A 25119-nucleotide genomic window follows, 5' to 3' on the forward strand; every position below is an offset into this window, starting at 1 on the left:
CAGCCCTATTATCGTAATTATGTGATGACACGGTCGCTGTAATGTTCCCAATTGTCAACACTTGGTAATTAGCGTCTCCTTTCACTTTCTCTGCTGTAGGAGAGACATTTATGGGCTGGTTATAATCAGCCCAGACCTTGGTTTAACAATAGGTCTTCACTGATTAAATGTCCCAGGTATGTCTATCGACAACCGTGAAATGCTATTGTTTAACCCGACTTCTTGTGAAAATGGTGTTCACTTTCACTAAATCATCAAAGTTTTGTCATATTTTTTCTAATATTAAAACTGAACCTAATTACCCAACATTATTATCAATAATTATCATTGCTGCTTCACTGAACATTTAAGCGAAAGTTTCAATCTCATGATGCAATTAAACAGATTTGACCAGTTTATAAGGTGCAAATCTAAAAATACCGTAACATTTTTTGCAGTATAATTTTCAAGGTCATTTCAAAAATATACTATTTCATCCTATTTCATATTTGTGATTCTGGCATGTTATATTATCTTTTCTTTGTGAAAAGAACATTTTCCAAATGTGTTTAATTGTAGACTCTTCTTTTTGCAAATGTTCAACTTCATGAATCATTAACAATATTTCGTTTTGAAAGAATAAAAGTGACTTTCCATTCAAAATTCTTCAAGCATGTTTTTCTATTGCCTGCCTCTAAAGTTGAAGCCATTTTAGTTTTTTTGTTTTTGTCTACAATATTTTGGCAAAATTGAATAGCAAGAATAACTTGAAAGTATTCTGACTTTTTCTATGGTTACTGCATAGCATGAAGATGTTAAAACATAAAAAAAAAGCTTTACAATTTAAAAGCAACTCAACAAGAAATTAAGAAATCAATATGAAAGCAGTGTTTCAAGTTGGAGGTTTCAAAGGCGTTCTTAAATTATCAACCAGTCTCCGTCCTAAAAACAAAAGCTGCAACCAAGATTTACGATAAGTTTGGGCAGGCATGCAAGCTTTCCTATAATCAACTCACTGTTTCTGGAGTAGAGGGGTAGGAGGGAAAATTTGGAGAAAATGAAAAAATATGCATCACTACCAGAAAACCTGTACCACCATGTCCTCAGCCTCATAACAGATGGCTGTGGTAGTTTTATATTAAATAACAGGAAATTGCTGGATCAATCTGAGTCCGATAACATAGTAAATCTATTGTGTAGGACATTGTGTTCTCACCGAATCTGGATAGCAACCATCGACAACTACAATGTACGTAAAAATCAATTGATATTTGTGATTCCTCTGGGATGACGTATTAAACATCCATTTATTATCAACATCTCCCACAAATCATTTCCTAATTTTTCCCGACTTTCGATTCTTTACCTACACCATGTGTTACAGGCAGTATGGATTTACGTGATAATGTTTAGTGTAACAACAGCAACATCTCGACATGTATCTCCCTTAGTTTTGTGAGGGATCGGTACATGTAACTGAAGACATCGGGGACAAAAGCCAAACACATTTATTGATGATTTTAAATTGTGGCATACAAACTAGAACACATGTGAATAGCTTACACATGTGGTGAGGGTTTATGACCTTTCTTTTTTATTAGATCAGTATGCAACAGTTGGAAAAATCTTTAAAAAGAATCAGACTAATTTGAGATAGAATTGCGACTCAAATATAGACAGGATGTCATATAAACAAAATGAAAATCAGTAACCTACGAGATCCAATGACGAAAAACAAATATTTTGGAAATCTTGTTTTTCCTGCAAATGTTTTTGGGGTCGTATCAAAATTTGGCCTTATTCCTATGGAGATTTATACATTTTTCTTCTCAATTTGATCAAAATAATAAGATCATTCTATTTTTTAGATTTTAGATTTTACTCTTTCCATTATTTAATGAGTTACCATTACACTGTATACCTTAAAATATAGGCAGATATCAAAAGACTTCCTCAGTCAATTTCCAAAATACTTTGTTAATCCAAGAAATACATAAAAATCAAAACTTTACGATGACCAACCATATAGAGTTAGTTCAGCTACAACAACTTTACAAATGGGCTATATATTAACTGTAATGTAAGAAATGTGGCTATGCTTTCATACTTTCTGATCCGGTATAAATCAAAACAAAACGAAAAACATGGCCGAAAAAGAATTACTGTTAATCTAATATATCTCATATTTCATAACAGTCACCACAAGGTGTTTACGGTTCATCGGCTCTGGCATTGGGAAGTTGGGTATGAAACAACCAATTAGTGAATCACATGTGTATGCTGAAGAACTCTACACTAGATCAACTGACACACACAAGTCTGAACAGCTTAACCAAAATTGTAACATCTCTAATAACCTAGTTTAACGGTCAAGTAATCTAAATTACAACTGTTTCAACTGTTTAAAGATCATTAACACATTCACCCCTGAAGACACATTTGAACTCTTCCAATTAAAAGGTATGAATAGTTCATTATGAAACTTCAGGGGTGGATGAGTTAAACTATATCAAATCATGGAAAAAATTGTCAGAATGATTTTTTTAATCTCAGAAAAAAATCCTAAATGACTGGATGTATCATAAGTATTGATAGGCCATTTTGCTGGTAAATACTGAGGAGCTCTCCTCACTTTCCCATCATACTAGAAACTGGAGGCTATTTTACAGCCCTGCCACAATGCAGACAAACCTCCCCAACCCCAAATGCCCAGACGATCTCTGTGAGTCTGGGAACATAATCTTCACCTAACTGGAGTCAGGCTTTTTAAACAGGAGTGCTAATAGAGGAAACTCTGTTTTTCCAGTTTCTGACGATATGGCAAATTTAGGAGGCCACTGAGGGAGCCATGTATGTAAATAACCAACTGTATTATCGATCTACAAACTAACCAACAATATTTGAATATGCTCAGAGTAAAATTGGACTATCTGAAGATTACTGAACAAATATGTTCTTGTATCCCCCAATGTAAAAGGACCCAGTTTTACCATGAATAGGGTTCAATCATCATATTTGCTCAGGGAACAATAGAAAAATATGGAGTGTTTGGGACAACAGGCGAGATGTATGGAGTCTCATTCTCACCGAGGTGATAGGACAAGTAAAGAGGGTTTGAACCTTGAAAACTTGCTAAGGGCTCTCTAAGGGGATACTGACCTCCAACACATAAAACTGTAAAACATTTGTACACAGATGTTACACTACATATAACTGTACAGAAGTTGACCTCTCCATATGTGAACTCAACCATCAATTAGAGCAATTAAATTCATTATATCCCTGAATACATTATATCCCATACTTCTGCTCAATTAACCAACAATCTGGATATTTTCAAGCATCAAAACTTATCAAATTAATTTCAGTAAATAAATGCAAGCACTCAGTATCGGATAATTCGAAGTCAAAACTGTTCAACACCTATGTACATAAATACAACATAATTTCCAAGAGAGTGATAAAAATTGCAAGACCCTATCCCTCCCCCTCTGCCACAAAGCTGATGATTCATGACTATCAAGCGAGATAAAACCTAAAATTCTGATTCAAGGACCCTCACGCTTGCCTTTCATTACCTGGTGAAAATTGTGGAATTTGTTTCAATCTAAGTCTGAATGTGTCCGGCCATAAATAGGTGCCCCACTGTGTTCCAGTGACAGTGGGAACCTCAAAGTGGAACTTCAAGTATGGCCTCCATTGAAAACCTCTCATTGAGATAGCTACACTGTCAGGCTACCCCTAAAGCTATTAACTGAATGTATGAACTTTCATTTTACAATAACACTGTAGATATGACAAAATGCTTTTATCCCAGAGCATGTTTAGCTGTACCCCTGGTTTCTGTGCGCCCTATCAGATCTCACTGCAGCCCACGGCTGTAGGTACATGTACATTAACAGATAAATGTGCAGGCCTCATCATTCCTGGAGCACCAAGTATGCACTGCTATACCCACTTTTCTGTCTCCCTTCCCGGCGATTTTCTCAGCAAGATACGGTACAAATCCCTACCAGACTGATTCACGGGACACACTGCACAGACGAATTTGGCCACTGACTGATGCTCCTCGTTTTCGAATTGATTTTTTTACTGAATTCTTTCTACTGATGTGCGGAGTCTCTACGGCCAGATTACGACATATATAACCTACCTTTTATGCAAGAATTGATAGGCAATGTAATCTTGCATGTTTTCAGAGTAACACCTTACTCAACAGTATAGACTGATGAACGGAGCAACTACAGGAAAGAGAGCTATACCACAAGTGCATTTATACGATAAATATGCAGATATTGGAAGTCATTTAAAATAAATAACCTTCAGCTCTAGAAGAATCAATTTTCCCCTATACCTTATATGGTTTACAATTCAGGACATTGATAACTTAAAGCTGTTTCTTAAAGCTAAACAATACAATAACCTTTTGTTTTAAATTTTAAAAAAAAAGAAATTGAAAACTGTAGTTTAATTACCCCTTATTGGTGGATTATGCAGAATAAATTAAAAAATAGCATATTCTCAGTGAGAAATATTTAAAAAAATACATTTGATGATGAATGAGATTTTATCGGGAATTACTACAGCAAGGTGAGACACGTACAGGTAAATCCAATCTGCACACACTACAATCGGCATATTTCATCACGAATGTCCTATCTATACAGAGATATACTACCAATGAATTATTGAATATCATTTCATTTAACCTGCAGTGTTAGACTCCCAATATCAGAGGTTCACTAATCTGTAAAGGGGAGCTGTCCTACTCGCACCTCACACATTCATCAAAGAATGCCCGGCAATCTCCCAGAGAACACAATCTGATCCTGTGCCATAAATAACTCCAGACAGGAGAGAAAGCATGCATTTAAAAAAGCTCTTTCCCACATAAAACGTGGGTTCACACAGTCGATTAAACAAGGCAATGAAAATGAAGATGAGTACTAACCTTTGGTTGAGCCTTTCTGGGAAACGCTACCTTGGGGTCCACCTGTGGATAGAGGTACCATAGAGCATCCATTTTAGTAAGACAAGCAGGTATATATATAAAACACTACAGGAAGGACTGCCCAACGACTGTACTGGTCAAGGTAGACTGGACGAATAAATGACAAGTATTTTGTGTACTGGCCAGTGTGTCACACTTAACAATAAAGATGGTCAGATATTATGCTGTGTGATGTCTTGCGTGTCACTCTCTGTCCTTCACACAGGCTTGGCTGGAGCTGGACAGTTTGACCACAGGGCGCCAGATGTGTGTAGTACGCCTGTAGTAAGGTGTAAAGGCACAAGTGTTGTGTAGTAGTAGTAGTAAAGTCCCAATGCAGTCCTCAATGAGTTGTACTACAAGTTAATATCGTGTGATTGATGTGCACCTAGTCCTTAAGTAGAGTCCAAGCAACAGTCTTTAATTACTTTCCATCTCAAAAGCTCTAGGAACTGACTGACAACCAATTAGGTCGGGCGTTTTTAGTGTACCATTGTCGACGTCATGGTCTGCCCTGACAATAGCCAGACCCTCACTAAATGTATTCGATTCTTTCCCGATCGTTATTCCAAACAATAGAGCACGTGTGATGTAACGGCGTTCTTTCCCATCCAGTTAAAATATAAGTAAACATTAGACGGGTTGATCGAACCAACTTCTTTCTTCCTGACAAACACACAGCATTCAGCGGTTCTGATCCATACCTTCTGTGCTATACAAACACCTTCGGCTATGACATTGGGGCTGATTTCAATGGAACGTTTACACAGTAGAGGTCCAAGTTTTGAAAGAGAGTTTTGTTATACCAGAAAAACTATAACAAGACCTGTTCAATAAGACTCTAACACAGTGGTGAAAACCAATTACAGCCTTGAATATTAACACTGAGACAGCTATTCAACCCAGCTTTGGAAATCTTGAAATATTACTGTGGATAGTTTACTTTCAAAATAAGCTATCCTCAGGATATTTACCGATAAAGGCAGGTAAAAGCAGTGTTTACAAACTTGGCCTAGGAATCGCTCCCTTTGTACAGATTATGTACAATTTACCTACAACAAAGCATTCTACCTTGCCTATTCTTTCTTTTGAAATCTATTCACAATTTTTTTTCAACATTTTTATTAAACAAAATTGACAGGTATATTAATTAATTTAAAATCATGAATATTCATCTGTTTTCCACCTTGACCAATCACAGACTCTGGGAGTGTAACAGTTTAATAGGTTTTGATATAAATGTATGACATTCACAAGATGAAACAAGAGGGGCCACACCAGGGAGGCCATCACACCAAAACACATTACACAGGACATGTATATATATCCGAGGTAGAAACAGGGAAGTCATGTCTTTCAAACCTATGTATAAATACTAATATATACTATGTTCTTTAATAATAATAATAATAATAATATACAGCATTTATATAGCGCCCTATATAATTTGTAAAATTATTCTAAGGCGCAAATCAATTTTCTACATTTTTTTTATATCTTGAAACTAGCCTTAATTTAATGTGTACCACACATATATAAAAGAGTCAAACTAGGTCTTATATAATCCAAGTTGGGACATATTTACATGAAAATGCTAGAAAACCCTGGGAAAACTTTACTTTCACCTTGGTGGTGACATTTAGAAAGTTTGTGGTACACTGCAGGTAACCCATTTCTATAGGCCCTAGCACCTTCTACCTTTAAACTTAGCCATACCTTTTGATAGTATGCTAATTTAACCCACAGGGGGTCGGAGTGGCTATTGATAGGGTCTAGCAGGGATTTTATTGTCACATCACACAGATAAAGGTGAGGCTAGCATAGAAACAGGAAACATCCCCTACTTATTGGTCCCCATACTTATTGGTAATTTTTCACGGTCAATTTCCAAAATGAGATTACTGTTATATGTATTCATATGGTGTCAGAATGCGATCAATCCGATCTAACGTTTGATTGTATACTCCAGGTATTCACACTGTAACAATATTGAACAGTAATCCCTAGCAATTTAAATTTGAAAAACATGATAAACATAAATTACCATAAGAATCAGAAATTTCAAGATGCAATTCAAAATTTTTAAAACCTTCATTTTTATTTTTTTTACAAAACACAGCTCAACAATGAAAAAAGTATGAACATAAATTAACAACAATCTTCTTCATAATTTTTATAGATTTATTACAGAAAGAGAAATGATATATCAATACAAGGGTAGTGGGACGACACAGTGATTAATTAGGGGTGATTAATTGGTGTATATAATAACATGATGATAAATCATGGTCAATACATGAACAAATTACCATAAATAAAATGAGGACAAATTACCGTAACGAGTAACGACTGGAGATAGAGAACAGTGTTAGTGCAATAAGAGGTTAATATTACCGTTTTTGAGTCCAGCTCGTGAGGCCCATTAGCGAGCACTTTCTCTACAGCGGCAGACTCTCTAAACGTGACAAACCCAAAGCCCCTGAAAACCAAAAACATTGTATCAAGTTTCTGCTACAAACCCTGGTCCTGTACTCTGTAGTATACATCTGAACTTTGTATTTTTTTAATGTCAAAATGACCTTACATTTTTTCACAGTTGAACTTTATTTTCAAACATTCCAAATTTCCTTTTCATCAAATGAGATCTACATCTGTTTTTAAACTTAAACGCCAAAATGATCCTACATTTTTTCACAGTTGAACTTTATTTTCAAACATTCCAAATTTCCCTTTTTTTCAATCGAGATCTACATCTGTTTTTAAACTTAAACTTCTATTAATTTCTCAAGTTACAGATTTTTTAAAGTATTGTTTTAAATGTTCAACTTAGTAATACTGACAAGATATGGAAGTTCACATGTATGGAGCCTGCTCCTCTACCAGGCTAACCACCTACAGTAGAGCCAAATAACTTAAATCTGAAAGAAAAACATCTAAATACCAAGGACAAAAATAAAACCAGGACAGACTTATATTTTAGTAGAAAATAAAGTTAAATACCAAAAAAAATCCTTTTCACATTATGACTTTCAAACTACAAAAATTTGTGTTTCTACTGATTAACTCATAAAATAAATACGAACGAAGTAATTATATCTACTGTCTATAAGTCTATATATTAAATCCTTTTAAAACAGTTACATCTGCAAATGTCTCCTTATCCACATGTGATGGGCCAAGCCTATCTCCTGTCATTTTAAAACCTAGTTACTTAATAGGAATTCAGCTGGAAAATTAAATGTTAGAATTTATGTAGGCAATTTAATGCCAGGCAGGAAGGAGTGGTGCAGGCTACAGCGTATTAAGGGAAGTATCTGGTAGTCTAGTGCTCTGTGAATACTGCTCCTCCGCTGTAGTCGCTACAATGTACCACTAATTACATCTCCTCGGCTAATAGAATTCATCTTCCGAGATAATTAAATTAACCAATTAAAATATGTAGGTATAGATACATTTTCTGTTCTCATGCAAGGAAGAACACCTCGCATACTTTATGTACAACATAACGCAAGACACAGACGTTGCTGGTACACTGGTGAGCTATTCAATCAGGAATTTTCCTCTGCATTGTTTACATTCAAATTTACAACTAGGGTTATGTAGGTCATCTATCGGGTGTATTACAAGTGTAGGGCTGGGAGGCTGAGAATGGAGACAGATGCCTGTGTGCATAGCTAGCTACCAGTGTAATTATATACAACATGGCATTTATATCTCGAGCTTATACCTCAGACAGGACAAAATTGACCAAGGAAACATCACAAATAATACATGTACATAAAATACTGTGGAGTTTTGCCAAAATTAATTAAGAGTCCAGATAAGACAGCAATGTGCTCTAATTGGTTTGTGTTTTAATTACTGATGACGTGAATTATTAAAAATCTGTCTATGCTTAGAGCATGTAAAAACGGTCTGGAGGAAGCTGGTGTCAAGAGATATTATAAATAACTATCAAAGACCCTTGCTGCTTTATCAGGGGCAGATCGGCTGATGAATGTGTACAGGTTTACAGTGGGGCCAAACAGAAAACATAGTCTATAGCATGAGAACGGCTGACGGGCCTTAGACGTTATGTAGAAACTCAACATAACCGCTACATGACAGAGGCTTTGATCTTCCAAGTGTACAATGTAGAACACAAGATCCTAATTGGAAAAAAATACCTTTGTGCGCACATACGATAGATGTGCAAGTTACCGACGGCAACAGTATATTCCCAATACTCCAATAATATAGTTGAGGATAATCACAAATAAAATATGCACATATCCATGATTTTCTATACATAGGCATGAAACACCGCGATGGAGTACAGAGCATATACACGCAGTGAGCCGGAACTGGTTTGTAAACATTGGCGTACCTGGATCGTTTAGTGGTCGGGTCCTTCATAACCATAGCCTCCTTGATTTCCCCATACTTCCCGAAGTGTTCCTTTAGCGAATCTGAATAAAAAATAAAAAATGTTTTTATTCATGATCATTTTTGTTACGATATTTCTGGAATTGACAATAGAACGAACTCGGCGACACGATAACATACACACATGAACACACACTAAGAAGACAATAACAGCAGGGTCACTCACCGTGACAGCTAACGGCACGGGTCCTTAGTGGACACAAATCAATTCAAAATTAAGATCGTTAACATCATTTACTCGGAATAAATAAGAATTTAGACTTACCCCCGGTTGTCTGCCAGCTGAGGCCACCGATGAACATTTTCCTGTCAATATTAAAGACGAGACTTCATTATTACGGCTCTCGTAGGTGACCTATTTATAGCCACCGGAGAAGAAAACGAACACACGGGCCTAAACGATGAATAATCATTTGATTTTCGTTCGATCTGATCGTAATTAATTGTTACTTACCCGGGATCATTTGGTATATCCTCGGTACCATTGCTAGTAGTGTTTGAAACCTGGAGGTCCATCTTCATATTTCTAAAAGTCTAATGCTAACTACTAACACTACACCGTATACTGGAGAACTGCACGTGGGGAAGATTCTCAACGTTCACTACACTACAACCATTGGGCTATTGTGGGTGGAGATTTCGCGCGTCTCACAAGGCGCCAATTGTCGGTGATTGACATATATCTGCAGTCAATTGATTGGTCGAATCCAAGTCGCTAGGCAACTGTGATCAGTTTATATTGACGTCACCGTACCTAGCAGGGCGAATACCACGCCTCTGCCTATCATAAACAGTAGAAAAACAAACCCGCCTTTGCTGGTAAGTAGGTCCCTATAGAAGAGTCCGACTATGAATGAATTAATGAAGCGGTAAGGCGTTCAGCAAATCTATATCGGGTTTTATATTCATTATACTATTGATCGCCACCAACTTTTCAATTTCTCCATTAAGCTGTGAATCAGGGGCTTCCTAAAGGTCACTTTCTACATAAAATATCAATCTATTTTCATTTATTGAAGAAGAATTCGTTTTCATAACATAAACACTATTGCTTGCTAGTGTTAAATCGGTACGAGTAATTAGATTGGTACAGGTTCGCGTCACCAGTGTGTTCCAACTTGTTATGTGTGGTTTGCGGGAACGGAGCCTGAATTACACTTTCACTTTTCTTTAGCACATGCTATTTATCTTTTCGTCATAAGCGCGCCCTTGCTTGGCGGTGACAGGTTCGCGAAAAGGCTAAAACAGATAAGGGAATATCATCTAGGCAGCTAGGAAACGGACGGTAGATAAACGCTATATAGCACAGTACACGATTGCTTTGTAAATAAACTAGTCAAGCCGATTTTCAGAAATTATATATTATCTCTTCCTTTCAAAGTTTCTGCCCGTACGAGATAGGGCACTTGAAAAATGTAGGTCTGTGATTTAGCATATTTATTGACTTATCAATCCGAGCACCTGTTGATAAGGCATGTTTTTATAGATCGATAAAAAACATTTCTAAAATCACTTGACTTATAAGGCTTCTGAAATGTAGCCCAGTTTGGAATCGGACAGACTGCGACTGTTAAAAGGCGCACGGCCTAATCTACTTCGGTTAAATAGGATACCATTAACTGACACATTATTCCGTTTTAAACTATTATTTTTCAACGAAATGATTGCTTTAATAAATCCTCTGTGACTGTGTTAATAACCTTTATATCCAGCATTTTTTTGTATATATATTTACCTATATATACCGTTCCCTCTTCGTGACCCTTTTCGCGTTAATTTGAAATATAGACAAGTGTATTAAATCGTTTAGGGTGAACGAAACGCTGGAGGTTATAAATATCGGATTTGGATAGAATTTCATTTATTTCCCACTAGAATATCCTATTAATGAGATATTTGTATCACTTTTACAATGAACGTTTTATACCGTAAAACATACTGTAGCACTATTTGCCATGAAACATACACACCGGCCTTAAAGACTTTCCCAAACATGGTGTACTGTCGTTAGCGGGGGAAAATACAGCTAGAGGGATTAACATTAAATAACGGTAGCAACCTACTGACAGATGAAACATAGACAATTTAAGTCTATATCGTACACGATTTCACGAGCTTATTGATATACACTTGACACACAAAATGTGTAACTAGAGGATTTAATATACAAATAACACTTAAATATCACGGAACAGTTATCAAACACAACAGGAATTCAAGTTAAAATTGGAATTTCTATTATACCGACGGACTTACCCGTTTTAGAATGTTTGTTCACTGACTGTGACAAATGATTTAACATTTACTTCGGAATCTTTATTACGTTGGAACACGAATTGTAAGTTTATTGGTAATTATCAAGACAAACGTACATTGAACTTAAACGCGTGGAACTTTTATTAACTATTAAGAACATTATCGTTATACTATAAAGTTATAGTAAAAAAATATATATGTATTTAAAAAACACACAAACTGCAACAAAACATCGCTGATATCGATTTGTCATACTTGAAATTGCCTTCACTTAACAAACAAATAAACAAATATATCGACCAATGTATCTCGTCTGTTATTTTGTATAGAAGTTTATGTATCTGTATCATTGTGTACAGTTCATGTATCTGTATCCCTGTGTACAGTTTATGTATCTGTATCCCTGGGTACAGTTTATGTATCTGTATCCCTGTGTACAGTTCATGTATCTGTATCATTGTGTACAGTTCATGTATCTGTATCCCTGTGTACAGTTTATGTATCTGTATCATTGTGTACAGTTTATGTATCTGTATCATTGTGTACAGTTTATGTATCTGTATCATTGTGTACAGTTTATGTATCTGTATCACTGTGTACAGTTTATGTATCTGTATCCCTGTGTACAGTTTATGTATCTGTATCCCTGTGTACAGTTTATGTATCTGTATCCCTGTGTACAGTTTATGTATCTGTATCCCTGTGTACAGTTTATGTATCTGTATCCCTGTGTACAGTTTATGTATCTGTATCCCTGTGTACAGTTTATGTATCTGTATCCCTGTGTACAGTTTATGTATCTGTATCCCTGTGTACAGTTTATGTATCTGTATCCCTGTGTACAGTTTATGTATCTGTATCCCTGTGTACAGTTTATGTATCTGTATCCCTGTGTACAGTTTATGTATCTGTATCCCTGTGTACAGTTTATGTATCTGTATCCCTGTGTACAGTTTATGTATCTGTATCCCTGTGTACAGTTTATGTATCTGTATCCCTGTGTACAGTTTATGTATCTGTATCCCTGTGTACAGTTTATGTATCTGTATCCCTGTGTACAGTTTATGTATCTGTATCCCTGTGTACAGTTTATGTATCTGTATCCCTGTGTACAGTTTATGTATCTGTATCCCTGTGTACAGTTTATGTATCTGTATCCCTGTGTACAGTTTATGTATCTGTATCCCTGTGTACAGTTTATGTATCTGTATCCCTGTGTACAGTTTATGTATCTGTATCCCTGTGTACAGTTTATGTATCTGTATCCCTGTGTACAGTTTATGTATCTGTATCCCTGTGTACAGTTTATGTATCTGTATCCCTGTGTACAGTTTATGTATCTGTATCCCTGTGTACAGTTTATGTATCTGTATCCCTGTGTACAGTTTATGTATCTGTATCCCTGTGTACAGTTTATGTATCTGTATCCCTGTGTACAGTTTATGTATCTGTATCCCTGTGTACAGTTTATGTATCTGTATCCCTGTGTACAGTTTATGTATCTGTATCCCTGTGTACAGTTTATGTATCTGTATCCCTGTGTACAGTTTATGTATCTGTATCCCTGTGTACAGTTTATGTATCTGTATCCCTGTGTACAGTTTATGTATCTGTATCCCTGTGTACAGTTTATGTATCTGTATCCCTGTGTACAGTTTATGTATCTGTATCCCTGTGTACAGTTTATGTATCTGTATCCCTGTGTACAGTTTATGTATCTGTATCCCTGTGTACAGTTTATGTATCTGTATCCCTGTGTACAGTTTATGTATCTGTATCCCTGTGTACAGTTTATGTATCTGTATCCCTGTGTACAGTTTATGTATCTGTATCCCTGTGTACAGTTTATGTATCTGTATCCCTGTGTACAGTTTATGTATCTGTATCACTGTGTACAGTTGATGTATCTGTATCCCTGTGTACAGTTTATATATCTGTATCCCTGTATACAGTTTATGTATCTGTATCACTGTGTACAGTTGATGTATGTGTATCACTGTGTACAGTTGATGTATCTGTATCCCTGTGTACAGTTTATGTATCTGTATCCCCGTGTACAGTTTATGTATCTGTACCATTGTGTACAGTTTATGTATGTGTATCACTGTGTACAGTTGACCTGTGTACAGTTTATGTATCGGTATCATTGTGTACAGTTTATGGATGTGTATCCCTGTGTACAGTTCATGTATCTGTATCAATGTGTACAGTTTATGTATGTGTAGCATTTTGTACAGTTTATGTATCTGTACCCCTGTGTACAGTTTATGTATCGGTATCATTGTGTACAGTTTATGGATGTGTATCCCTGTGTACAGTTTAAGTATCTATCTGTATCATTGTGTACAGTGTATGTATCTGTATCCCTGTGTACAGTTCATGTATCTGTATCCATGTGTACAGTTTATGTATCTGTATCCCTGTGTACAGTTTAAGTATCTGTATCCCTGTGTACAGTTTATGTATCTGTATCCCTGTATACAGTTTATGTATCTGTATCATTGTGTACAGTTTATGTATCTGTATGATTGTGTACAGTTTATGTATCTGTATCCCTGTATACAGTTGATGTATCTATATCATTGTGTACAGTTGATGTATCTGTATCCCTGTATACAGTTTATGTATCTATATCCCTGTGTACAGTTCATGTATCTGTATCATTGTGTACAGTTGATGTATCTGTATCCCTGTGTACAGTTGATGTATCTGAATCACTGTGTACAGTTATCTATCTGTATCATTGTGTACAGTGTGATGTATCTGTATCCCTGTGTACAGTTTATGTATCTGTATCCCTGTGTACAGTTGATGTATCTGTATCATTGTGTACAGTTGATGTATATGTATCATTGTGTGCAGTTGATGTATCTGTATCATTGTGTACAGTTGATGTATCTGTATCCCTGTGTACAGTTGATGTATCTGTATCCCTGTGTACAGAAGTTCAAGGCTGTATGGAAATGAAGCTATAGCTTGCTTGGCTAGGTTGTCCTATTCGTTCTTACTTTTCCTGCTTTGACCTTGCCTGACCTTGACCTACAGTCAACCCAGACACAGGCTGAATTATAAAGTAATTTCTACCTCAATGATTTCGGACAAATTTGGACAAAACGTGAATTGTCACATCTCTACCACTAACGAAGATTTCTATTACGGTAATAGGTTTTTATTGAGTCTACATGGCCACCAAACGTCCTTACTGGACACGGGTTTTGTTATGTTATTGAAGAGTGACCAACGATTGAGTTTACTTATTAATTTCATGTCGAAGAGAATTCCCTCACGAGTAGGAATAACACACATTCTAGAAAACACCAGTAACATATATTGTACGTTGTGTAACCAGAGACTTATAGAACCAAGTAGTCATAGTTTATACGTCTCTTGTGTAACTTATATTTAAACTTCAGAAATAAGCGTTTATATTTTATATGTTTGATAACAGTAAAACTAGAGTAATATACGGTTTTTGTGTGTGTTTTTTGTGTTGGTAACTCAAATTCTAGTATTAAACGATTTTCATGTGTGTAACTAAAAACCAAAGCTACGTTCTTTTATCTGTGTAAGTGAAATTTAAATCATGCATATAGTAATATAAGCTTTTTACGTAGGTTTTTCTGTAGTTATACCTAGTAAATTTCTTTATAAATAAGGTGGGATAGGAGCATTTCCTGCAGTTATCGAATGTCAAATCGTCCTGATTTATTTTTAAGATTATAATGTATGCGCTGTATATGATTGCTAATGCCTGTGCTATATATGATAGTGTTACAAAAACCCTTCATCCCCGAACCGATCAATCTTACGTGGAAGTTTCCATGATTTGGGGGCCAGGAGTTATTGCCCCTAGTTTTTATCAACCGACGCAGCAGGATAATGGAACACATAACTACATTATAATGGTTTTATACGTTACTGTGTTAATAAACAGGCTATATTTTTAAAGTTTAATTTCTATAAAAAAAAGGGGCCGCGATGAAAAACCCATAGTTTAAAAGTTCATGATAACGTAAACATTGCAATGGCTGCTACCAGACCTGGGTTCGCGTCTGGTAGACCGATCACACTAGAATACCGACACCCCAGCAGTGGGAGGGACATCAGCCCCACGTGACAGTAAAAGTCACAGAGTCTTACATGTTATCTAGTATATGGTTCCACGGGTTGTCGACTTGGAGGTATGCTCTCAACCTAAATCCTGTCCGAGGCTTTGAAGTTTACAGATTGTCCTCTATAACTCAGTATTACACAACCTGGGTTAAACGTCTTACCATCTTTACTCCCGAGTAATGTTTTTATGATAACCTTTGTTGTTATTGGTTTGATAAAATAAATCTACTTGTAACTACCGTTTTATCATCAATGGGTTTCCCGTCTGTACCTTGATTGATCACACCAAACACAAGACGTGTGCACCATGATCACACCAAACACAAGACGTGTGCATCATTATTGTACAACCGTTACTTAAAACACAAGACGTAAACACCATGATCCCACCAGACACAAGACGTGTGCAACATAATCACACCAGACACAAGACGTATGAACCATAATTACACCAAACACAAGACGTATGAACCATAATCACACCAAATACAAGACGTATGAACCATAATTACACCAAACACAAGACGTATGAACCATAATTCCACCAGACACAAGACGTAAACACCATGATTACAAGACGTATGTACCATAATTACACCAGACACAAGACGTATGCACCATAATCACACCAAACACAAGACGTATGACCCATAATTACACCAGACACAAGACGTAAACACCATGATTACACCAAACCCAAGACGTTACTTAAAACACAAGACGTAAACACCATGATCCCACCAGACACAAGACGTGTGCAACATAATCACACCCGACACAAGACGTATGTACCATAATTACACCAAACACAAGACGTATGAACCATAATCACACCAAACACAAGACGTATGAACCATAATTACACCAAACACAAGACGTAAACACCATGATTACACCAGGCACAAGACATATGCAACAAAATTACACCAGACGCAAGATGTATGAACCATACTCACACCACACACAAGACGTATGTACCATAATTACACCAGACACAAGACGTATGCAACATGATTACACCAAACACAAGACGTGTGCATCATTATTGTACAACCGTTACTAAAAACACAAGACGTAAACACCATGATCCCACCAGACACAAGACGTGTGCAGCATAATCACACCAGACACAAGACGTATGACCCATAATTACACCAAACACAAGACGTATGAACCATAATCACACCAGACACAAGACGTATGCAACATAATTACACCAAACACAAGACGTGTGCATCATTATTGTACAACCGTTACTTAAAACACAAGACGTAAACACCATGATCCCACCAGACACAAGACGTGTGCAACATAATCACACCAGACACAAGACGTATGAACCACAATTACACTAGATACAAGACGCATGTACCATGATTACCCCAGACACAACACGTATGCAACATAATTACACCAGACACAAGGCGTATGCAACATAATCACACCAGACACAAGACGTATGAACCATAATTACACTAGATACAAGACGCATGTACCATGATTACACCAGACACAAGACGTATGCAACATAATTACACCAGACACAAAACGTATGCAGCATGATTACACCAAACACAAGACATAAACACCATGATTACACCAAACACATGATTACACCAAACACAAGACATAAACACCATGATTACACCAGACACAAGACGTATGAACCATGATCACACCAGACACAAGACGTAAACACCATGATCACCCGAGACACAAGACGTATGCACCTTGGTTACACCAGACACAAGACGTATGTACCATAATCACACCAGACACAAGACGTATGAACACTGATTTCACCAGAAACAAGACGTATGCACCATGATTACACCAGACACAAGACGTATGAACCATGATCACACCAGACACAAGACGTATGCAACATAATCACATCAGACACAAGACATAAACACCATGATTACACCAGACACAAGACGTACGAACTATGATCACACCAGACACAAGACGTAAACACCATGATCACACATGACACAAGACGTATTCACCATGATTACACCAGACAAAAGACGTATGAACCATGATTACACCAGACACAAGACGTATGCAACATAATTACATCAGACACAAGACGTATGAACCATGATTACAACAGACACAACACGTATGCAAGATAATCACACCAGACACAAGAGGTATGCACCATCATCACACCAGACACAAGAGATAAACACCATCATTACGACAGACACAAGACGATTACACCAGACACAAGACGTAAACACCATGATTACAACAGACACAAGACGTAAACACCATCATACTACAGACACAAGACGATTACACCAGACACAAGACGTAAACACCATGATTACTACAGACACAAGACGTATGAACCATGATCACACCAGACACAAGACGTAAACACCATGATTAAACCAGACACAAGACGTAAACACCATGATTACACCAAACACAAGACATAAACACTATGATTACACCAACCACAAGACGTATGCAACATAATCACACCAGACACAAGACGTAAACACCATGATTACATCAAACACAAGACGTATGCAACCTAATTACTACAGACACAAGACGTAGACACAAGACGTATATACCATGATCACACCAGACACAAGACGTAAACACCATGATTACACCAAACCCAAGACGTATGCAACATAATTACACCAGACACAAGACGTATGAACCATAATCACACGAGACACAAGACGTATGAACCATGATTACACCAAACACAAGACATAAACACCATGATTACACCAGACACAAGACGTAAACACCATGATTACACCAGACACAAGACCTATGCAACATAATCACACCAGACACAAGACCTATGAACCATAATCACACCAGACACAAGACGTATGAACCATGATTACACCAAACACAAGACATAAACACCATGATTACACCAGACACTTAAGCATTGAACTGTTTTTGTATGGTATTTATGATCTATTTGAATGACACAGCTTTGCAAGTAAACAACATAATGCGCGCTAGCGCATGATGATTTGTTTGCTTGCAAAGCTGTGTCATTCAAATAAATCATAAATACCATACAAAAACAGTTCAATACTTATATTTACGTTTTTTTGCCTCTTATGATCTTTTTTAACTTTTAATTTATATCTAAAATTAAAAATGCTCGCCTTATCGACAGTCCACACAATTTCTTTCAATAATTTGAACAGCGTATTGTTGCGTGCTGATTGGGAAACAAAGTTACACACACTTCAATTTTATCCACAATTCAGTATCAATACAATTGCGTATGATATGTCTATAGGGTGATTTAAGTTTATCGATAGAACTCTGAGCTGAAAGTTAGGTTTGAAATTGTTTCGATTTTTCCCCGGAACAAATTTCGCGCATGGACAAATACAATGAGCACCGTAGATCCGACCTTGTCCTCCACGAGGGAGTTATTTTTGGAAGTTAATTCGAATTTTTCTCTTTGCTCATTTTGTGAAGAATCCACGCGTGAATGTATTTGTTGATTGTATGGGAACCTGACAACAGTCGGTAGATTATATAACAGTCTCGTTATTTGACATGTCGTCAGAAACTGAGGAACCGTGGATACGAGACGCGTGAAACTGATAGCGTTTGAAGAGAGTGATCTTGCGACGGAGCATAGGTTCGTTACAATTGTCTGAAATGTTTATGTGTGCTGTGACTCATATCATTAGGTCTGTAACATATGTGTCAGTAGGTCTATAGAATATGTGTATCTCAGACATTTGTAACGAACTCCTGTTGATCGGTGCAGTGTAACAGACGATATTTCTGATAAATTGCATGAGCGTTAAAATTGTTTCCATTGCCGGCATTGGTGATTTCAACCGATGTGCATTTTGTACGATATTGCAGACCTTGGTCTTGTTTTCGTTGTAATAAAAAAAAAAAAAAATATTTTATTTTTTATTTTGCACTTAAATTTACAATGACATTGTCAAATCTCACAATGCCCAGCGATATTTCAGCAGCCGTCATGTGTATTTATATTGGATATTGTAGTTCCGGTCAGTGTTGTATTAATACGCTACAAATTGTGTCTCGTGATGCATGGTAATTAAAGTCCCATCAACGACACAGCTTTCAAAAAGGCTATATAGTGACAATGCCATGCGAATGTAAATATAAGACGTATGAACCATGATCACACCAGACACAAGACGTATGCAACATAATCAAACCAGACAAAAGACGTATGCAAGATAATCACACCAGACACAAGACGTAAACACCATGATTACACCAGACACAAGACGTATGAACCATAATCACACCAGACACAAGACGTGTGCACCATGATTACACCAGACACAAGACGTGTGCACCATGATCACACCAGACACAAGACGTAAACACCATGATTACACCAGACACAAGACGTATGAACCATGATCTCACCAGACACAAGACGTAAACACCATGACCACCCGAGACACAAGACGTAAACACCATGATAACAACAGATACAAGACGTATGTACCACGATTACACCAGACACAAGACTTGTGCACCATAATTGCACAAGCCACAAGTCGTGTATATCTTGATATCACTAGAAACAAGACGTGTGTATGTTGATCACACTAGAAACAAGACGTGTGTATGTTGATCACACTAGAAACAAGAGACATGTATCATGATGACGCCAAGTATAACATGGTGATCCGTCTCTGACCACACATCTTATACTGCAATACTTAATATAGTGAAGTCATACTGTAATTTATTTATATTTTAAATCTAACATAATTTTCTCCAGAAATTCTAAACAAAAAAAAACATACAGAAGAAAACATGGAATAACGTCTTATATGTATACTCAAAGTCCCGCTCTGGTTCCCCAATCCCCTTTGCTCCGGCCCTCGATCCACTCACGGCCTGCCCCTCCCCTGCCCCCTCCCCTGCCCCCTTTCTGGGCCTCCTGTGCAATCCATTGGGGGTGACGGTCTGGTTTATTTCGAACAGAATTTCTCGTTATTTAGAAAGAAACCTCAAAAGGATAGCGGATTTTACATTTTCTACAAATAACTAATCTCGAGTTGTTTGCTCACGTCATCGCAATTCAAACCAAACTCTCACGCAATACGTGAGTTTTAAACCGAAAATAATAATAAAAAATATTCTAATGTATTTTTTTCCCATTTGATATTATCAAACGGAAATGTTTTGAATGCAATTTTGTCCCTTTTTTCTCCTTCCAATTCAAAATGTTTGTGACAGGAATTTCTTTTTGTTCATTTATTTAATTCAGATGACATTCGACGCCCGGTTTCAAGAGGAATCAAGTCCGAATCACAAATGCGGATATCTGTTAAGTTGAACTTGAGCCTCTTTAATCTGGTTCGTGAGATGATTGTCAGAAATAGTGACAACATCAACAGCAACCACTGAAGAGGAGCCAGAAGGGACGCGACACAAAACATCACAACAGGAGCTAGTAGTCACACGACACAAAACATCATAACAGGAGCTAGTAGTCACACGACACAAAACATCATAACAGGAGCTAGTAGTCACACGACACAAAACATCATAACAGGAGCTAGTAGTCACACGACACAAAACATCATAACAGGAACTAGTAGTCACACAACACACAACACCACAACAGGAGCTAGTAGTCACACGACACAAAACACCACAACAGGAACTAGTAGTCACACAACACAAAACATCACAACAGGACCTAGTAGTCACACAACACACAACATCACAACAGGAACTAGTAGACACACGACACAAAACATTACAACAGGAGCTAGTAGTAACACGACACAAAACACCACAACAGGGGCTAGTAGTCACACGACCCAAAACACCACAACAGGAGCTTGTAGGCACACGACACAAAACACCATAACAGGAACTAGTAGTCACAGGACACACAACATCATAACAGGAGCCAGTAGTCCCACGACACAAAACATCACACCAGGAGCTTGTAGTCACACGACACACACCACCACAACAGGAACTAGTAGACACACGACACAAAACATAACAACAGGAGCTAGTAGTAACACGACACAAAACACCATAACAGGAGCTAGTAGCCACACGACACACTGCACACAACAGGAACTAGTAGTCACACGACACACAACAGCACAACAGGAGCTAGTAGTAACACGACACAAAACACCATAACAGGAACTAGTAGTCACAGGACACAAAACATCACAACGGGAGCTTGTAGTCACACGACACACAACATCACAACCGGAGCTTGTAGTCACACGACACAAAACATCACAACAGGAACTAGTAGTCACACGACACAAAACATCACAACAGGAACTAGTAGTCACACGACACAAAACACCACAACAGGAGCTAGTAGTCACACGACACAAAACATCATAACAGGAGCTAGTAGTCACACGACACAAAACATCATAACAGGAGGTAGTAGTCACACGACACAAAACATCACAACAGGAGTTTGTTGTCACACGACACACACCACCACAACTGAAACTAGTAGTCCCACGACAAACAACACAACATGAGCTAGTAGTCGCACGACACACAGCACGACACCAGGAGCTAGAAGTCACACGACACACAACACCACAACAGGAGCTTGTTGTCACACGACACACACCACCACAACTGAAACTAGTAGTCCCACGACAAACAACACAACATGAGCTAGTAGTCACACGACAAACAACACAACATGAGCTAGAAGTCGCACGACGCACAGCACCACAACAGGAGCTAGTAGTCACACGACACACAACAACACAACAGGAGCTTGTGGTCACACGACACACAACACCACAACAAGAAATAGTAGTCCCACGGCTAACAACACAATATGAGCTAGTAGTCGCACGACACACAGCACCACAGCAGGAGCTAGTAGTCGCACGACACACAGCACCACAACAGGAGCTAGAAGTCACACGACACACAACACCACAACAGGAGCTTGTTGTCACACGACACACACCACCACAACAGGAGCTAGTAGTCCCACGACAAACAACACAACATGAGCTAGTAGTCACACGACAAACAACACACCATGAGCTAGTAGTCAAACGACATACAAAACCACGACAAGAACTAGAAGTCACACGACATTACAAGGAGCTAGTTGTCACACAACATAAAACACAACAACAAAAGCTAGTAGTCAAACGACATATAACACCACAACATGAGCTAGTAGTCACACGACACACTGCACCAATGTGGGACTTAGTAGTCACACGATACACAGCATCACAAAAGCAGCTTATAGTCACACGACAACCATATAGCAGTCGCTAATGGTAACAAGGCCAACAACAACCATAGAGCAGTCCCTAATGGTAACAAGGCCAACAACAGCCATAGAGCAGTTACTAATGGTAACAAGGCCAACAACAACAATAGAGCAGTAGCTAATGGTAACAAGGCCAACAACGACAATAGAGCAGTAACTAATGGTAACAGCTAATGGTAACAAGGCCAACAACGACAATAGAGCAGTAACTACTGGTAACAAGGCCAACAACAACAATAGAGCAGTAACTACTGGTAACAAGGCCAACAACAACAATAGATCAGTCGCTAATGGTAACAAGGCCAACAACAACCATAGAGCAGTCCCTACTGGTAACAAGGCCAACAACAGCCATAGAGCAGTTACTAATGGCAACAAGGCCAACAACAACAATAGAGCAGTAGCTGATGGTAAAAAGGCCAACAACAACAATGGAGCAGTAGCTAATGGTAACAAGGCGAGCAACAACAATAGAGCAGTAGCTAATGGTAAAAAGGCCAACAACAACAATAGAGCAGTAGCTACTGGTAACAAGGCCAACAACAACAATAGATCAGTAGCTAATGGTAACAAGGCCAACAACAAGCATATAGCAGTAGCTAATGGTAACAAGGCCAACAACAAGCATATAGCAGTCCCTAATGGTAACAAGGCCAACAACAGCCATAGAGCAGTAACTAATGGTAACAAGGCCAACAACAACCATAGAGCAGGAGCTAATGGTAACAAGGCCAACAACAACAATAGATCAGTCGCTAATGGTAACAAGGCCAACAACAACCATATAGCAGTCCCTAATGGTAACAAGGCCAACAACAAGCATATAGCAGTAGCTAATGGTAACAAGGCCAACAACAACCAAAGAGCAGTCCCTAATGGTAACAAGGCCAACAACAACCATAGAGCAGTAACTAATGGTAACAAGGCCAACAACAAGCATATAGCAGTAGCTAATGGTAACAAGGCCAACAACAAGCATATAGCAGTCCCTAATGGTAACAAGGCCAACAACAAGCATATAGCAGTAGCTAATGGTAACAAGGCCAACAACAACCATAGAGCAGTAACTAATGGTAACAAGGCCAACAACAAGCATATAGCAGTCCCTAATGGTAACAAGGCCAACAACAACCATAGAGCAGTCCCTAATGGTAACATGGCCAACAACAGCCATAGAGCAGTTACTAATGGTAACAAGGCCAACAACAACAATAGATCAGTCGCTAATGGTAACAAGGCCAACAACAACCATAGAGCAGTAGCTAATGGTAACAAGGCAAACAACAACCAAAGAGCAGTAGCTAATGGTAACAAGGCCAACAACGACAATAGAGCAGTAACTACTGGTAACAAGGCCAACAACAACAATAGAGCAGTAACTAATGGTAACAAGGCCGACAACAACAATAGATCAGTAGCTAATGGTAACAAGGCGAGCAACAACCATAGAGCAGTAGCTAATGGTAACAAGGCCAACAACAACAAGAGAGCAGTAGCTAATGGTAACAAGGCCAACAACAGCAATAGAGCAGTAGCTAATGGTAACAAGGCCAAAAACAACAATAGAGCAGTAGCTAATGGTAACAAGTCCAACACCAACAATAGAGCAGTAACTAATGGTAACAAGGCCGACAACAACAATAGATCAGTAGCTAATGGTAACAAGGCGAGCAACAACCATAGAGCAGTAGCTAATGGTAACAAGGTCAACAACAACCATAGAGCAGTAACTAATGGTAACAAGGCCAACAACAACCATAGACCAGTAGCTAATGGTAACAAGGCCAACAACAACAACAATAGAGCAGTAGCTAATGGTAACAAGGCGAGCAACAACAATAGAGGAGTAACTAATGGTAACAAGGCCAACAACAACAATAGATCAGTAGCTAATGGTAACAAGGCGAGCAACAACAATAGAGCAGTAGCTGATGGTAAAAAGGCCAACAACAACAATAGAGCAGTAGCTAATGGTAACAAGGCGAGCAACAACAATAGAGCAGTAACTAATGGTAACAAGGCCAACAACAACAATAGAGCAGTAACTAATGGTAACAAGGCCAACAAC

The 25119-nt window shown here is 38.0% G+C and overlaps 2 protein-coding genes across 16 annotated transcripts in view; one reads left to right on the forward strand and one right to left on the reverse strand.

Annotated features, from left to right (window-relative positions):
- Window positions 1-10025, reverse strand: part of LOC110463143 (RNA-binding protein Musashi homolog 2-like) — a 139939-nt gene extending 129914 nt beyond the window's left edge. For all 15 annotated transcript variants that reach the window (XM_021517525.1, XM_021517521.1, XM_021517520.1 and 12 more), the window contains exons 1-5: window positions 9849-10025; window positions 9660-9700; window positions 9336-9417; window positions 7364-7448; window positions 4931-4972 (exon numbers count right to left, since the gene is read on the reverse strand). In XM_021517525.1, the coding sequence (XP_021373200.1) occupies window positions 4931-4972; window positions 7364-7448; window positions 9336-9417; window positions 9660-9700; window positions 9849-9916 (318 nt within the window). In that variant the 5' untranslated portion in view covers window positions 9917-10025. The remainder of the gene's footprint in view (window positions 1-4930; window positions 4973-7363; window positions 7449-9335; window positions 9418-9659; window positions 9701-9848) is intronic.
- A 13186-nt stretch (window positions 10026-23211) lies between these two features.
- The window catches only part of LOC110463074 (GATA zinc finger domain-containing protein 14-like), a 79470-nt gene continuing 77562 nt past the window's right edge, over window positions 23212-25119 (forward strand). Inside the window, exon 1 of the mRNA XM_021517414.1 lies at window positions 23212-25092. Within this exon, the coding sequence (XP_021373089.1) occupies window positions 23212-25092 (1881 nt within the window). The remainder of the gene's footprint in view (window positions 25093-25119) is intronic.

Source organism: Mizuhopecten yessoensis, unplaced genomic scaffold, assembly GCF_002113885.1.
Source record: "Mizuhopecten yessoensis strain PY_sf001 unplaced genomic scaffold, ASM211388v2 scaffold10867, whole genome shotgun sequence".
NCBI lineage: Eukaryota > Metazoa > Mollusca > Bivalvia > Pectinida > Pectinidae > Mizuhopecten > Mizuhopecten yessoensis.